Below are 18,212 nucleotides of genomic sequence, written 5' to 3'. Positions count from 1 at the left end.
CTTTAACTTTTTGGGTTTGTTTTGAACAAATTCTCCACAGACGATTTGCAGCAGCTGAAACCATTCCTTTGTACAGTATAACTGTGAGTAGACTTAGCTGACTGTGTAGAATCACATATCCAGATATCCAGTATAGTCTCTGACTTTACATGATATGAATGATTGAAACACAACTTCATTGTAGTTTAGCTACACGGCTAGATCTTATTATGTTAAAAACACCTTTCTCTGACTTCCTTGTGCAGAATCCACAGTTTATTCTTCCACATCTGGCAGCGTGCTTCAGTTGATGTAAAACACCGGGGCGCTCTGACCCCCTGTATATGCGAACGCTCTGATCTGGTAAACCGGAATGTTTGACATCATCCATTTTCCTTTGCAGCATTTCTGCTCTTAAATGGGCCAACAAATGATAATAACACACAACCTCATTTTAATGCATGTTTATGGAGATACAGTAAGGCCTGTGCTTTTCCATTCCATTCCTGTAACTTCTCCTGTGTGCTGCAAGCAGGAATCATTTGTTTTATGAATATGGTTTGAATGACACAACTGAACCTGTCCTGTAATGTGCACATCTGTAATAACATACACTGATTTCCATCAGGTAAATGTCATAAAGTAAAGGTTAGAAAGGCCCAGTGCTCACTTAGTAATAGGAGTCAGTGTGTGTTATTTAACTTAGAGTTCACTGGGCCTACCTGAAGAGGATATGAAAACCACATGTTTGACATTTAACCAGCACTTTGTGTAAGATCTGATTTCAAATCAAACAGATCCACCTGCTGAAGTTAAACAGACTTTTAGGTGATTTGTGCTTTACCTCTGGGGCTGTTTTAGCTAACAAGGACAAAACTACACCGCAGTGTCCTGGCTTCACATTTTAGAATCTTAGTTGGACAATGAAGTATAAGAAAAACTGAAAATTTTGCAGAGCAATGCATTCAAGTAACCCTGTTTCTAAACAATGTCCCTGGAATAATAGAAATCTTTTGCCTAATGCTTACATCCAACATATAAAAATGAAAAAAGCAAAATATGGCAGGAAAATTATAGTACTATTGTAGGGATGCACAGATACCAGATACCTTAGTCTCATCTTCTTCTATTTGAAAAGCTAGTAGGAAGTTTTGATTCCATTTAGAAGCATGTTTGTTCCGGTGGTTTTACTTTTACCTTTAAATCTACCAGTAATGCAATCTTTCTAAAATTAGCATATGCAATTAACTGCGATTAATTAATTACAAAGGCTATGATTTATTAGATACATTGTTTTAACTGACTGACAGCACTGATTTTAACATACAAAAGTAGGGGAGGGTGAAAGCTGTGCATTTATAAATTGTTGAGAGAGGGATGAAGAAATTCTGATGAAAATAAAATGAATTTCCAAAATTATTTTAAGAACTGTTACGATGTTTAGTCCTCATATTTGTACTCGATATTGGTACCCAAATGTAACAACTTGTACTTGGTTTGGAAAAATGTGTTATCAGTGCACCTCAGTGCAGTCCAACTGCTGAGCTGCATGTCTTGTGTACTTCAGTGTAAGAGAACCAGAAAGTAAAGAGTGAGCGTACAGTCTGAAGGTATAAACATTAATGTTTACGTTCCTCGTCTGCTAAGTTAAAGTGCTTGACTGTATATCATATTTACTAAACAGCTTTCTAGCTACGTCTTCAACATACTGTGAGGAATAGGTTGAAATGGAGTTTTCGTGGCCACAGAGAAACTTTTGTTATCTAACATAAAACCACAGAAACGAAACAAAGACAGACCAGAGGAAAAATCCATATGTGTTGAATCAGTGTGAAAATTTTCTTCTCTGCAGAGCTCTGGATTTTATATTCTGAACACATTTTATTCACCTATAGAAAAAAAAGAGTGAGTGCCCTGTTTTTGAACTTGGACATTTGTGAGGTTTGAGAGTGCATTTTCTAGTATTTGGAGTGAAGGGCTATCGCTGTAAATTTGCTTTCTGAAATTCCTTGTGTTTCTTTGGATATTTCCACCTTAACAGCTTGTGTCTTTCAGTTAAATTATTCGTTTTTAAGCATGGGCTAAATGCTGCATGTTTACTCCATTATGACTTTAAATACTCTGGTGCACACGGCACTGATGTCATTTTACACCTGTTTATATGATCAAATAACTACACAAAAAGGACCTTCTCAGAAATAAGATAATTTGAGCATATAAAGTCTCCATACTGTTAAAATGAAAAATAAACAATGTTTATTACAATTTCATACTTTTACATATGTCCCATTTATTCAAATGTAGGAGAAGGGTTTATATCCTATGCTGCATCCATTCAGCAAGGGAAGCTCTAAATCATTTGGCTTTCATTTTGCTTTGGGTTTAATTTGGGTTTTGGTACCAAAACTTCCTGGTTAAAGGATAGAGATAGAATCACAGTTTGTAACTAGTATGCTAGATCACGTACGTGAGTTGCATTGTGTATGTTGAATTAAAAACTTGATGGTCCAGGCTAAGGGTAATATTCACATAACCAACAGCTACTTCAGTGTGGGTGCATCAGGGCTTGATTTACCTCTAGGATTGGATTTTTATCAAAGTTAAGGCTTTTAAAACTGCCTGGTTGACAAGCTGCAAGCCTGATCTACATGCACAGAAAATACTACTTTTCCGTGAGCCATGCACGCCTCTTGGCGTAAAACAGGAAAATGACAGAGACTTTTTTACCTTGTCGTAGCAGATGTGCAGAAATGCATATCTAATGTTAATGAAATTGTTCTCTCAACTTCAACTGTTGCTGGAGCTTTCTGTTTCTGCATCTGTAGAATATGTGTCAGGGAAGATAATGACAGTTAAGACAGTTACAATTCCAGTTTGTGGTGTACAAAGTAAAAGACTGGTTTTGCAGGGAAAACCACCTGGTTTGTACAGAATTCTTTTTAGTCTTTTTTTTTTTTTTGTTAGCCAAATTTCCACATACAAAGGTTGTGCCGTGCTTCTCAGTTTTGCACCGACCAAAGGTGAGCGACCTCGCACACTGGAAATGTGTCTAGCGCTGGGCAACCAAGTGCAGGCCTGATCAGCTTGAGACAAGAGGGCAAAGATTATGGGAGAACTGTAAGATCAAGCAGGAATGGTATGATAACAGCAGATTATTTTACATCTTTGGGGTTGATTTGCTATTAATTTTGACATGATTCCATGACTGTATTACTTCCACCATGGGTGAGTACATTATGAAGTTAAAATACAAATGTTTTTCCATAAGGAATCTATGGTTGGATGTAAAGTTCTGTTGCTTTTTACCTCTAAAGTTGAATTTTACTCATCAGTTACACGGCTGTAGCTCTGTGACCCACTGACCTCCTGATGACCTTTTGCTTGTGCTGCAGACGTATTGTTGATGTGGTGATGATATATGATTAGGAGTCCAGGCATTGTGTTGTATTTTGAAGTTAACCAGATGATTTGCACATTTTTCCAGCCACTTTGATCGATCTGCTCTACGTGGATTGACACGGTTTTGCAGTGGCCAGCCAGGAAAATAGACCTGCAGCGCATCTCAAAGTGGAGCAGAGTGGCGTTTCAGTCGGGATTAATTATCTCTGTAGTACGATTCACTGGTGGATCACGGCGAAGCTGTTGTATGTGAAAATTAAAGGTTAGGTTATTGAAGTAAAGCTGATAAAGAAAGACATGGCTGTGACAGCAGGGAGATGCAGCCAACATGCCGCACACACGCCTGGTATGAATCTGTGATGGTGCAGGCTGGAGCATACGTGCAGCAGCTGTCATGCAGCAAACATGCACCCAGATGTTGCTCAGTCACATTAGGCCCAGTTGCCCTGTTCCTACCTCAAACTCAAGATGACAGCAGTTGTGGCTTAATTTGAGTAAATTCGGTCACGTTCATGCTTAACCATTCATCTGATTGACACACATGATTGAACAACCAAAGTCCACCTTTCCATCCATGCCGGGGCCAATGTACCATAATTCAGCCTAGTATGGAGCATTTACACTAGTCAAACAACTGGACTTTTGGACTCAACGGTTACCATGAGGTTGTGCACGGTATGATTTGCCAAGTGGGAGTGTGCCCACCTAAGAAACCATTGGGGTTTCTTACATTTTTTACATACAAATATTATGTTGACAATGCACGTGTATGAGACATTTTTACATGCAGCAAAGCTTGAGTCCTGTCTCATGGCCAAAACTATTGTTTAGCTAACTAGAAACTATTATTTTTACTGAAAACTGTAGATCAATAATTCAACATCTGTAATCAGTTCTACATTATGCTCTCAGATGAAACTGAATCATTGCAAAGGAAAGCAAGAGGTTAGTCAGCCGAGCAGGAAAAGAGCCGAGGGGGGGGGGGGCTGTGTAATTTAGCAGAACTAAAATCCACCCTGGGTTGAGCACGGGATAGGAACAGCTCATATCTGCGGTTGCCTCTTTAAAAGGAAGACCCACTGGAGACGGGGGCTTGTTGATGGAAAAGCCCAGACATGTAATCAGCAAGCTACTTATTCATTTCAACTTTCCTGGCCGGAGCTTCCCTCCCCTCCCTCGAGATACTGAGCTTTGTTTGTTGAAGCTAAGGTGAAGAGCATGTTCAAACTGGAGCGTTATTTTAGATTTCAAGCCCCCATGAGCACATAACAGCAAATCCTTCATGCTTTAGGATACTGAACAGATAGGAGACTTCTCTTTTAAACATTAAAATCTTTTTTCAGGTTTTTAAAAGCATGAAGGTTAAGGGCTAATCACAGGGTGTTGATTCACCTTGAAGAAATACACAGACTTGACATGTTTTTGACCCTAATGTGGGAAAAGAACGCCTGCTTTTATGGACAGCTTCATCAGTGGAGCAGTCCCAGTTTGGGCTAAAGGTCCTTTACAGAGGGAAGATTTATGTTCAACCATGACACCAAGGGGTTCTGAGCAGGGAAGCGCAGCTGCTTCAGAGCCACCCCTTAGCAGCTGTAACTCATCTGCATCTGGACAAGGAATCAGTCCTCTCAGTATTAACGAAGCAGGGCGAGTTGGTCTCACTGCTATGTCGAACGTGTTCGGAACAAGAGTGGAAACAAACGTCAGAAATGGATTTATAAAATCCAACATCCGTTCAGTTCTATCTTTTTGAACACTGAGGCCATCAGTTTGAGTCCTGCAGTTGGACTGTTTCTGAAGGAAATGAGAGTTCCAGTTCTGAGTGACTCATTGTTTCCATAAGGTCATTTTCTAACCCCTCGACTTGTGGCTGCGATAGATTCTCTCTGAACACAGCCTGTCATAAGTATTAACTGGGGAAAATCCATAAACTATCTACTTTTCCAGTCTTTTTTCCAGCTGCATCACGTTTTTGGCAATGCAAAAGTAGGTTTTCCAGCTTCTCCCAATACACAGTGAGCTACCACTGTATGACCTTTTGTTTTGTGCTCTTCTGTTTTTCAGCCATAAATCTGGCAATCCTAGTAGCTCCTATGTTAATACCTTAAACTCATATGTGACCCTATTTAGATGCAAAGGTGATGCTGGCAGGGGCAGATCTAGTCTGGACTTAGTAGGGGTGGCTGAGCAGCATTCATTCACCTATTCTGCACTGAACACCCACATATTTTTTTTCAAACGTTTAAAGCAAATCAATGTATACACATATCATGAAAAGTATTTTTTCTTGAAGTACTTAAAAAAGTGTGTCTAAAAGAAAAAAATAAATTAATAACAGAAATTATGTCACACTAAAATGCAAAGCAATCTTGCAGGAGACAAGTGTAACACTGCCAAAAAAGAGAATTTTTTAACACAAGTCCTGCCTCTGAAAAGACAAATAGCCAATCATAGTTTAATTCTGGGGTTCCTGCACTGACCTAGTAGCAACCTCTGGTTGAAAAATAAGTGCAAAAAGCTGCAGGTCCTTAAGTGCCAACTAGAGGCTGCCTGCTGAAGCTGCTGAAGTCAGAAACACACTCCATGACAAAATGCTGATTTTTACAGCAGAAATAAACATGTTTACAGCATAGATGGTACAAAACATTTGATGACACCAAGGTGACAACCATGTGCTTACTGAAGGGGGCTTTGGAGCTCAGTCTGCGGTGGCTGCCATATTGAAATTGCCGTCTCAAACTATCTTTGGTCAACAAGGTCATGCGGAGGCAGTTCTTAAGCTTACTGACAAAAAGCTACATTATACTTACTTGCAGTTGTTAGTCATGCCCCCAGTTGTACAAAAAATCTCAATATCCTTGTGTAAATCAAAATGAACAAGCTATATTTGCCAATAAAGGCATGAACTATTCTGACCAAAATCATTTTTGATCTAGGCATGTTTATTTCAAATTTAAAATCAGTATTTTAACACAGTGCATTTGACTTATGGGGCTTCAGCAGACAGCCTTTAGTGGACACTAGAGGAACTACAGTTTTTCTTGGACTTCCATATCGGTCTTATTTTTCAATCACAGAGGTTGCAGCTGGTTCAATAGGTGACTATGGCCACAATAATTCAAGTCTTAGGAGAGCACACTGTATGATATACTGTTTGTTTTAAGGCATGGTTAATATGACTAACCTGACATTCCAGATAGACTGTTTCATTTATGCATTGCATAGAACATATTTAGCATTCATCTGGGAAACCTCCCATGCAAAGTGTTTGGAAGGGCAGGACTGTCTGCAAAACAGGCCAGTCAGAATGACAAAGCAGTTGAGTAGTTGACATGTGGCTCGACAGGCAGGTGCTGCTGCAGTTAATGAACAGTGGAGCTTGTTGCCAACTTATGCCAAAGCAATATTATCATCAGTCGATGGTCCTGGCCAACTTTACTTCACCTTTGTAGACAAAGTACATCCCTAGTGCCCAATTAATTATGTCATTAATAAAGTCCATCTGGCTCCAAAACATATATTTTTCACTCTTAACAAGTAATTTTTACTGTCACAGAGGTGTTGACATTTTCCATGTAGAAAAAGATCCATTCTAAAACATACTGTGGTTTCATGTTACTCTATGAGATGTACTTTTTGACTGTGTTTTAAATATAAAACCCACATTATTGCCATTTATGCTATATAAATACTTATGGATACGGCTTAAGGTTAGTGATTGAGACCATAAACCTATCGGAAAAGTGTTTCCTAAGGTCATAAACGAGCTGAGAAAATACGTTCCTTTTTAGTCGATTAAATAGTCTCAGTCATGCCACCACTTTGAAAGCCTGCTTTTGAAGCCCAAAAATGGTGGTTGCTATTTTCATCGCACTGTCTCAGACTAAAATTCAGCCTCGTAACAGGAAAACAGCTAAAGTTTGCTCTCCTGTCAGTCAGATTAGCTACACCCCTTATTAAGCACAAATCTTAGCCTTAATAAAATCAAACTGAGTTATAAAAATATTTTCATGCAGGATGTGATCCAAGACATGCATGAGCTGCAGAGACCAAAAAGGCTGTAAAAATGTGTATTTCTGCTGTACAAGTGGGTGGCCATTTTAATATGGGTGTTAATGGGACTTCGAGGGCTTTTGCTGTCAGCCTCAAGTGGACACTCTAGGAACTGCAGGTTTTTTTTTTTTTAAACTTCTATAATGGCTTCATTTTTGCTGTGGTTTGATTACAATAGGACTTTTTATTGCAACCAGCACAGTCTCCTTTTTTATTGCCAGAAAGAAAATAACAATTTAAAGCACTGCATGCTTTCATTTTTTTGCAGTCAAAAGCAGGTTATTATTAACAGGTTATTAATTTCACTTGTGGTTGTGATGTGTGCCATGACTCAGAGGAGATGAAGCCAGCTTTCTTTGTTATCTGTCTGATTTGCGGTGGGCTGCACCGAATGATAGGTAGAGAGCAGACACATGAGTCATGTTGAAAAGCTCCAGACGCCATGTTTTTTAACCAGGAGAGGAAACCGTCTGCCCTCTGAGCTGACTAGTGGAAAAACCAGATCAAGCATTCACCGACAGAAGGGAGCATGCCTTTTCACCGTTGTCACGATTAAACCGTGCTTTTACGGCGTCTGTGGAAAAGTGTGGCTCCTGCAATGAATTAGCTGAGAGGAGGGGAAAAAGTGAACCTCCCTCTTCTCCTCCTCCTCAAGGCTTGTGGTGGGATTTTTAAGACCGCTCTAAAACCCACACTTCTCTTCCAGTAAATTTCAAACTCCCAACAAGAAATCTCTCTAAACCAAACAGAAAAATCAGCGTCCAGGGCCAGAAATCCATACTGTGATTTATTGAATCTCTGCAAAGAAATTGGCTTCTGTTAAACAGTTTAACTCCTGTACAGATTAAACCTAAAAATTGGGATGGATTCTGCAGTTATTGCAGTATGTTTGGGGTAGAAGGAACAACATCCAGACACTGAAATCCTGAAGTTAGAAAGCATAGAACAGTTTGTTCTTCTGAATCAGAAAAACAGATGAAAAAAAGATTCATGGCATGACTTGATCCAAGGGTCTCACCACAAATGAAGAACGATGGTGTTCCATGAGAGACTGTTTCTCATTTTGAAAGGACCACAGCTGAGACAGTGGGATGTTTCTGGCTGTTAAAGGACAGGAAGTGTCGATGCTCAAGTATGTTGTGTTTTTACTGCTGCCAAATGCTTTGTCAGACAGAACAAGAACGACTGAGAAACTATTGTTTAACCTTAATTTTACAAGCTCCAAGAAGTTTTATCAGCGGATAAAGGCTGACACTATTCGCCCAATAAAGAATGGACTGATAGTGTTAAGTCAACTGCTATTCAGAGTCCAAGGGGTCATTTTTATTATTGTGTTCTTTAGTAGGAGTGATTGTGTCTGTGTTCATATGAATGTAGTTTGTTTAAATCAGACTGTGGGAAGGGTGCAGGTTAAGCAGAGTTGGTAGAGCAGGCGCCCTAATGCACTGGTCGCTGGATCGATTCCTGGTCTCTGCACTGTTTGTTGCCTGTCTTTCCCCCTCTTTGTCCCCATGTGTCCTGTGTCTCTTCAGCTATTCATTCTAAATAAATGCAAAAAAAGGACAAAAGTAGTCTAAATCAGACTTGGGGCAAGCAATAAGACCATAGGGGGCATGCAGTTCAACACATGCATATGTTTTCCAAGACTGTCAACTGGCAAAAAAAAGTTTTTAAGTCCCATGAAGTTCAAATGCTGTTACATTTTTCAGGGTGTCATAGTTCTTCAGGGCTTTCCACATGTGGCAGCTGCAGGCAAAACAGCCGACTAGTCACTTGAATACAGCAGCACATTATTCTCTATAGGAGAACTGATAAAATAGTTTAACTAAAAAGCTGCGACTGACCTTGCCTGGAAAATGTCCTTCTCTTAACAATGAATCAAGTAGAAACAAAGGAATTTTACGTGATAAAAGGTTTACTTTCTACTAGGGATGCACGATATTGGATCTTTGACAAAATCTAATATGCCAAAATTTACAAAATAATTTTAGCTTATATCGATATTAATACCGATATTTAAATATAGTTCAGATATAAACACAAGTCCATAAAACACAACATAAATTTGGGGGATGAACAAATTAAGATATTTCAGTCCTTAAAACACACCTGAAAATGTAAGAAATGATAATAATTAAAGAAAAATACTTCAACTGACATTGGTCTATTGGTCCAGTCTAAAATGCCACTAAATATATTTGTTTGTACAGAAATTTTCATATCTGCTATTATGGAAATTGTGCATCCTTATTTTCTACTTAAACTAATCTCTTTTTGGGGGGTGAAATCACTCGTATTTTGTGTTTGGCTGTTATGCAAGGTTTGTGGCAGGTTTTAAACTCTGAAAGCCTTTATTTAATTCAGGTGTGAAAGCTAAAGCCTTAATTCTCTTGTGTGATCATTTTTTAAAGTAAACTGGGAAAAGACAATGTCAAAAATACAGGGAATCAAGTATTTGATGATCAGAATTTCCTGGGGTAGGACTACCAAACCTTGTCTTACTTATTGTTTTATGAAGGGGAGGCTTTGCTACACTCCTAGTTGGTAACTTTTTTCCCATGGGCTGACTACTCAGTTTGTTTGTGTTTTAATGCATGCCTTTGAGTTTACTCATGTGGATAATTTGCCCAGTCTTTGACATTTTATTATCTTGATGTTTACTCTTGGATGGGAAAACATGGTTGAAAATATACAGAATTTGTGTCTTTCCTGCCATTGTCTATACTTCTGAGACTAGCGGTAATAACCTAAAGAGAGTCTGATTACATGGTGCGCCTTTACAGCTTCCTTGGGGTATTTTCTTTAGTTCCAGGTATTTCAGAGGTCACAGTCATGCCTTGTTTAAAGTTTAAATGTAACTCACCACCAACATTTAGCAGTACATCAGCTGTCTTTTTTGGTATACCAACATTAGGGATGCATGAAAGTATGGCCATGATATTGGTGTGAATTTCTGCTCATTTTTACAAATCATATATAGGTTGCACAGCTAAAATGTATTCCTATCCTCCTATCATTTATCCTTAACCAAGGTGTCTACAAGGTTATTGTAGATGTATTATTAGGGGTTGCATGGTGGAAAAGTTTTTTTAGGCAGATTTTATTTTCACAGGTTGATATAATTTCCATTATTTCTTTTAACGGTAACTATGCACATTTTATATTTGCATACTCGGCTCTAAAAGATTCCTGTTTTATTTGGTGTGCTTTGCACATAAGGTTATCCATGATCAGGGTTGGCAGAGTGATATTAAAGTTGTGCTCAGTGTGAGCGGTCATGCTTTTCTTTAAGGCAGACTTCAAAACATTGCAATCCCTGAAGTCTCTAACCTTGGAAAGCAGATGGATATGCCTGTTCTGTTTTTCTCACTGGCAAATATATCTTGCAAAGCTCCTGTAAACCGTTTGGGCCCGGTTAGAAGGTGACAGGACCAATCAGCGTTGAGGGGCAGTACTTTGCAAGCAGTGACAAGAGGCCGGTGCAATTATGGCAGAAGAGATTAGCATGGATGCTGCAAAAGCGCCAGTTTTATCAGAACTTGACGACATTTCTTTGTTAAAAGAAGAACAGAGAACAGCATTGAGTTGTTTTCTTTTCAAAAACGATAAAAGTCATGTACTGACATGTCTACAGTGGCCATGGTTTGTGTTTTGTAGTTCTCTATGGAGTTTACTCCTCAGTTGGGGTGTAGGTCGATAGCGGCTACGTCACGTGTTTTGTTGCTCTTACATCTGTAAAGATGTGACAGAACGTTCATCCAATCACCCTCCGATTTTTTTTTTTTTTTTTAAAGGCTCTGCCCTTTCCCAAACACTGTCTATGAGTGGTTTCCATCTGGCATGCCAGGTTAAGAAATATCCACATCTTGATGATTTAACTAGTTACATTTTGTTGTGTATTTTAGTCTTAAGCCCAAAATACCAGCACCGTCTGACATGTATCCAAAGTATTGCACCCATTTTTTTCTATACAAACCCACACCAGTGGTGATGTGCTGCAGCAAGTTGTGAACAGCTGTTTGAACAACTGTGCTAATATTTGAAATCTGAAAATAAGAGTGGAGCTCGAAGATGGAGCCACATTATAAATCGCATGTTTTCAGGGCAAATACATCCAAGTTGGTCTTTCCTTAGGCTCAATTGGATATTTTCACCCATCCATCAGTCCATTATCTTTACTACTTTTCCTTTTCAGGGTCAAAGGGTAAAAAATTCCATGATAAAATTCAACACTTGAAAACTGTAGTAGCTTCAGAACACCTTGAATTTTGTCCGTAGCTGCCCAAGAAGTGTCAAAATACCACCTACCTGTCTGTCTGTCTGTCTGTCTGTTTGATGGTAGCTAATGGGTGTTTTAATTTGGTGTGATCTCTCTGGATTTTCAGTAGCCATTGTCTTTTCATTTCCTTTTCAGTAAGAAAGCAATAAAATACAAGAGGTTTGAGCTTCCCACCCTGTGGCAACCATGGGACTATGGCCTCTTCAGTAACGACTACCCCATATTTTTAAAGCAGGATTGAATGTAGACAGCAGAGTCTCTACAAAATGAGGTGCCATCTCACATAAAGGGTTCACAAGAGGTGCTTGAGAGACATTTTTCAAAGGAATTTTCCTTCCCTTGAACTGGCTTATACAACAATTATGTTGCAATAAGCTGATAAATTATCAGCCAAGTTCCTGTTTTAGTTGTAAATATTAAATGGAGGCCTGTGAAACCTTAACTGACACCATGCACAGGTGTGTCACGTAGGGATTATAGACTCAGAACATTTAAGGTCAAGTCAATGTGCAGCCTTAATCTACAAATAATATATTTAAATCCCTGTAAAAGATTTCTGTCTATATGTAGCTGTAGCTGCACCCATTTACAGCTGTGCTAGTCTCAATCTATCACTTTTTTTTGTCCTTAATCCTGGCCAGTATAGATGATTGTGGTCATGATTTCAACATTCCTTTGCTTATTTTCAGTTTCGTCTGACAGCTGACTCTTAAACTAAAATATCTGAACTGAAAAATGTTCTGTAAACAGAGTCCCATTATTGCTTCTTCCTGTCATGGGGTTTTCCAAAAATAAGTAAAAGTAAGCTTGAGCCACATTCAAACATGCCCTCTTTGTAGATAAAGCCCCAGTATAAGCAGATCTGCCCTTTTTGCAGCTGTACTTTACATGATTGTTGAATCTCTTTGACTTTCAGTGTTCCCTGCAGGTTTGGGGAAGTATTCTCAGACCTGCACTGAAACACCTAATGATGCATCTGACTTACCTGCAGTCTGAAGCTCAGAGCTGCCACCTGCTGTTAAAATCAGGAACAGGTGAAAGATTCAGAGCTATGAAGACCTGAGAGAAGGGGAGGGGGGCTCTGCTTACCAAATCCTTACACCCTCTGTTCTTGGAAAAATCATGCTCAAATCACAACACGCCAGGGTCCACACCCTACATTTACCCCTCATGCTTTGTGACATTTTATTCTGCAGATGATTTCACTGAACCTTTTTTTTTAATCTATATAGCTGTTATTAATTTACATGCTTCAGTTCCCTGGACTCAGTTGTTTGTGAAGTACAGCTTTTGAACATTAGTCAAGTTTCTGAGACGCTGCTCCTCTCCTCTGGAGGAAATGATCTCATGTCTAACAGCTGGAGACCTCACTACAGCGTAGCGGTATGTTTTCCAGACCTTTTTTCTCCCTGGCTGTGAGTGCAGAAAATGGTGGAAAACTTTGTTTCAAATCGGTTTAACAAAAACCTACAAAAATTACATTGTTTTTGTGAGAGCATACACTCTTGCTGGATTTTTTGTGGATTATTTGTTTGGATAGATTGTTCCCTGTAGGGAAGCAAGGCTGAAGTTATGGATTTATTAACATGTTAAATGTAACTTAGAAACCTCGCTGTGTAACCAAACAGGATTGTAAATCAGCATCTTAAATCCCGCAGGCAGCTGCATGGAGGAGCAATAAATAATTTTAAGGCAGCGCGGTTGAGAGTTTAGTCTTGTTGCCTTGCAGAAATAAGGAGCTTGATGTGTTTGAAGATGGGCAAGAAACATGTTTGATGTGTTAACCCTGCAGAAGGTAGTGTTTGTATCATGCTTGAAGACATTTTGTGCTTCTACAGAAAAAGTGGACGCTTGAAGACAGTAACACTTTACGATAAAGTACCTAAAATAACATAATTACTGGATAATGATTTAGTAACTGCTAGTTGATCTACATTAAAATTTGCGTGGTTGCTACTTAATAGCAACTAGCAAGGATCTAAGCGTGTCCTAACTACACGTAATGCAAGCGAGCATCAGTAACAAAATCAGCTTGATTACATTAATTTCTATTGTATGACAAAGTGCCAAACAGTGGAACATTTTTGCCCTGCCACCCTGTCCCTATTTCCCTCCCTGGTGTTTGTGTTAAGGAGGGCGAGGAAGAAGGAAAGAGGGTGATGAGAAGGGATCAGGAGTGTTGGGTGGCAATATTTTCTTGATTTTCTTTCACTTCCCTGACTTACCAGAGCTTGTAAGTGTGTTTTACAAAGTTTAGATAGTTGTGCATCAATAATATCAGTAATAATATCAATAATATCCTTCACATAGACAGTATTTGGATGGTGCATCCAGGTATATTTGACAGCCATTTTTTATGTCTTATTTTTTATCCACATGTCATTATCAGAGCATCATGGTGGCACAGGGGTCAGTGCTGTTGCCATACAGCAAGAAGGTTACTGGGTCAAATCCCAGTCAAGACCCTTCCAAGATTGCTCTCCCCATACATGCATGGGTTCTCTCCAGGTTCCTCACACAAACCAAAACATTTTCATTGGTGAATTGGTGACTGAATTGTCTGAATTAAGAGAGCATTTGACCATGAAAGTCATGAGAGGTGTGAAGGTACTGACTCCTAGAGTAGGCCAAAGGCGCCGTGGTGCTTGTTTCACCACGCCGCCATCTAACTTTTGCATCACTGCTACTCAGTGTTAGTGGACCCTTATGCAAAGTTGAATCGATGATCATGTTAAAACTTAATCATCTCTAACATTTCTATGTCCATCTTGTAAATGAGCTGTCTGAGGAAAACATCTGTCATTGAAAATTATGCTCTTTTATACCATCATTAAACTTTTTTTGCTGCAGCTGCTTGCTGCAGATATTGTCCTATACTCCTACACTCTAAGATGATGGTTGCAATACACTATCACATCAATAAAAAGATGCAGATGCAGCTTTCATGCCATGATAAAGGGCTGCTGAGTGAAACCTTACCTAGTATATCAGAGCATTTCCACAGCCGACTTATGTCAACATAGAAGCATATCTATTTGACTCCCTGCCAGAGACTTGACAGTTTAGAGCACCACTCTTCCTTTTATCCTCATTTATAGTAAAAGCGCAAAATACATACTATTTAGAGGGGAACCTGAAATCCACGGGTCAGAGAATTCAAATTTCAAGCAGTGCAGACTTTTGCTGCTACACAGTATGAAGCCATATGTGATGCTCAAATGTAATAAGGACACAGTTTAACTAGGGATGCACTATATTTGATTTTTGCTGATGTTTGATATGCCAATAATAACCAAAAAAAAAAAATTAGCTGATACCAATATCAATACCATCATTTAAATGTAGTTCAGACCTACCACCACTATTTCAGTCCATAAAACACATTTTAAGTTCAAGGATAGAAAAATTGAACACATTTCTGCCCTTAAATCAAACTTTAAGTGAAAGAAATAATGCTAAATAAAGAAATGTTTCAACTGACAAAGGTCTGTTGGTCCAGCCTGAAATTCCACTAATTTATATGTTCATACAGCAAATATTTACTGCTGATATAGGCAGATTTTAAAGCCACAGTTACGGTTATCTATAACGGCAGATTTCAACTCTGCAGATACTGATAATTCACTTTTTAATCCAATATCTACAAATACAGATATCACACTGATAATATTGTGTATCCTTAGGTATAAGTGTTAGGTGACCAACATTCAAAATGGCATAAATACTAGACAACAAATGACCACTTATTGTGGTAGTCCAGTTAGTAGTGAGATTCGAACATTGGTCCAGTTTCTTCCCCGGGTGTGGGACTTACTTTACTGCTGAGCTGCTTAACTGACTGAGCCAATGGGGAGGGAAAGAATGAGGAATTAACCGCTTGTTACCAATAGCTAGCATGTAGATGCTGAGTAACTCCTCTTTCAATCTATCGGGTGTCTGATTACTCAGTAGATAATGACCGTTAGATATGGTACTCAAAGTTTTGTACCCTAAATGAATGGGGACCAAACTGCTAGTTAACCATTAGTTAATGGGTAGCTAGTGAGTCCTCTATAGTATTTCCTATTCTGTAAAATGGAGAGTCAAATTGAAAAGATTTTCCTCATTTTTGACCCGATGAAGTGGCATATATTCATTGATATTCATTACCTGGTAGTAACAGACCAGTTTTTCTGTTCCTTATTGTAAAGTGTTACTTGAACTATTTTTTGTTGACCTGATTGAGTGGTTTAGGAAATGTACTTTCATTTTTTAGCCTCATATTTCTAACTGTTCAACTCTTTATATTCAATTCTATTTTACAGCAGCTCAGAGTGCACATCAATCAGAGGTTCAATTTATCATTACTTTGTTTACAGTCTTAGTAAACTGAACAAAAGAGTGATCATTTAAAAGATCCTTAGTTTGATAAACCTTAAGTTAATAAACAGAAAGTCCTAAGGTTATTTCTTCATTTATCTTTTATTAGATGAACTAAGAGTTGATGAACTAAGTGTGTCCTCTCTGCCTCTGTGTTCCAGGAGATGACTTGGGCTGCGTAGCAGACGGCCAGACGTACGTCAACAAGGACATCTGGAAGCCAGAGCCATGTCGGATCTGTGTGTGCGACAACGGCCAGGTCTTGTGTGATGAGATCCAGTGTGATGAGCTGACTAACTGTGAGAAAGTGGTCATCCCCGATGGCGAGTGCTGCCCTATATGTCAGGGTGACTCACCCAGCAGCGGCGGACAGCCGGCCTTTGGTGAGTGAGCAGCTGATCTGTCCTGTTTAGAGTGGAAAGGATCAGACATCTAAAGTTTTATGGGCCTTTTTTAGGGATGTCAGCATTAATGCTTTAAATGTGATTTGATTAAGGTGCAAGCAGTGCATTTGTTTTAGAAGTGCATATATTGTGAGCTATTTTGTTATTTTAGGTTATCGTAGTGAAACTACTGAGGCAAGAACTGTAACAGTGATGTAAAACAGGGACCCTCCAGCTCCTTTACTTCCTCCCACTTCAGTTTTAAAAACTTGCTGACAGTTCCTTTAATAAGTCAGAAGTAAAAAGGACATTTTGACATCAAACATTTTACTATTATCATTCACTTTAGATATTCATTTCCCATTTTTTCCTATGGTTTAGGAAATGTTGTTTCCTCAGATCTACCAGAAGCTTCCTTCTCTCTTTTTTTCCTTTCAGCATGAAAGCAGGGGTCTGTTCAAATAGTCCTCTTTGCTTAGGAAGGTTCCTAACTGTATAATATTAGACCTGTCAGCTGTTCTTGATGTTTACAGTCACAGTGCCTCATCATGCAGAGATATTAGGCTATAAAAACCTTAATGAGCTCATATTTATCACTGAAGTTTTCAGGTTTCATTCTCTGCACTAAACATCACAGAGAATGTGCCAGGTGATCGATGCACATTTTGTAGTCCATCAATGTTAAATTGTAGATTTTACATGGTAAACCCACATCATATCTGTAACATATCTGTAACTTTCCTTAACCCTGTGACATTTTTCATCAGAGTTAAGGAAAAGTGGAAAGGAAAGGACTTAAGAATTATTTTTTTGGACTTTTCAACAGACCCCAGGTTTCCATTGAAACAGGAAATATAGTGTTCTTGGCTTAAAGCAGTAATATTAGCAGGTAAAAGCATAACAAAGAACATTTCTTTGCTTGTTTGTAATTTATAACTAAATGTGAACTCCTGAAGAGTGCAATTGCTGTTGCATTAACCCAACATTATTGGGGTTCAATAAGTCATTTTGTACATGCACTCCAATATGTTTCTTAAAGGGATATTTTTGTATTTTTGAAGTTGGGTTGTATGAGGTACTTAGAAATGGTATTGGCATTAGGGGTGCAGATGGCCTGGTGGATGGTGGCCCTATTTCTGGGCAAAATAAATTTAACAAAAGACAAATACTAGTGGCATTAGCCCCCAGTAATTTTAGTAAGTGTTGCCGCTTTGATAAGGACTTTTTGGTGGTTCCTGGGGGAAGCTAGTCTATACAGTGTAGCAGTTGGTTACACTTTCTCTGTACGATTTAGTGAGTTTTAAGCTCACATTGTAAAAAATGGTGCCAAACACAGAGGAGAAAAATTAAGCACTAAAAAAAAATCTGATATAGTGTCCAAATAAGCCACCATTGTTTTTGGCCCATTTTGACCTAAAACTTGCTAAGTTTGTGGAGAAAGTGTATCCATTTGCTACGCTGTAGCCTAGCTTCCCTTTCGGAGTCCTCTTAAAGGGACAACGCACACTAAAATCACTGGAGGATAATACCACTACTACTGCCAAGTACCTTATACAACCCAACTTTGAAAATACCAAAATATATCTTTAATGTATTACAGTGTTTAACAGTACATTTGGTAGAATATGTCTTAAAAGCGTTTTGCTTTCCGTCATAATGTCGGACCACACCAGCACAGCAGTGCAGCGCTCATATAATTAGTATGTCTGAAAGTCAGTATAATAATAACACATCTCTTTGAATTGATTTGATGCCCAAAT

The 18,212-nt window shown here is 38.7% G+C and overlaps 1 protein-coding gene across 1 annotated transcript in view; it reads left to right on the top strand.

Moving 5' to 3' along the window:
• Positions 1-18,212, top strand: part of col5a2a (collagen, type V, alpha 2a) — an 86,899-nt gene that overhangs the window by 29,063 nt on the left and 39,624 nt on the right. Inside the window, exon 2 of the mRNA XM_041806766.1 lies at positions 16,231-16,452. Coding sequence (XP_041662700.1) covers positions 16,231-16,452 — 222 coding nt within the window. The remainder of the gene's footprint in view (positions 1-16,230; positions 16,453-18,212) is intronic.

This window comes from Cheilinus undulatus, linkage group 15 (genome assembly GCF_018320785.1).
Source record: "Cheilinus undulatus linkage group 15, ASM1832078v1, whole genome shotgun sequence".
Classification (NCBI taxonomy): Eukaryota; Metazoa; Chordata; class Actinopteri; order Labriformes; family Labridae; genus Cheilinus; species Cheilinus undulatus.
Note: the sequence above shows the minus strand (reverse complement) of the source record. Positions and strands in the feature narration are given on the sequence as shown.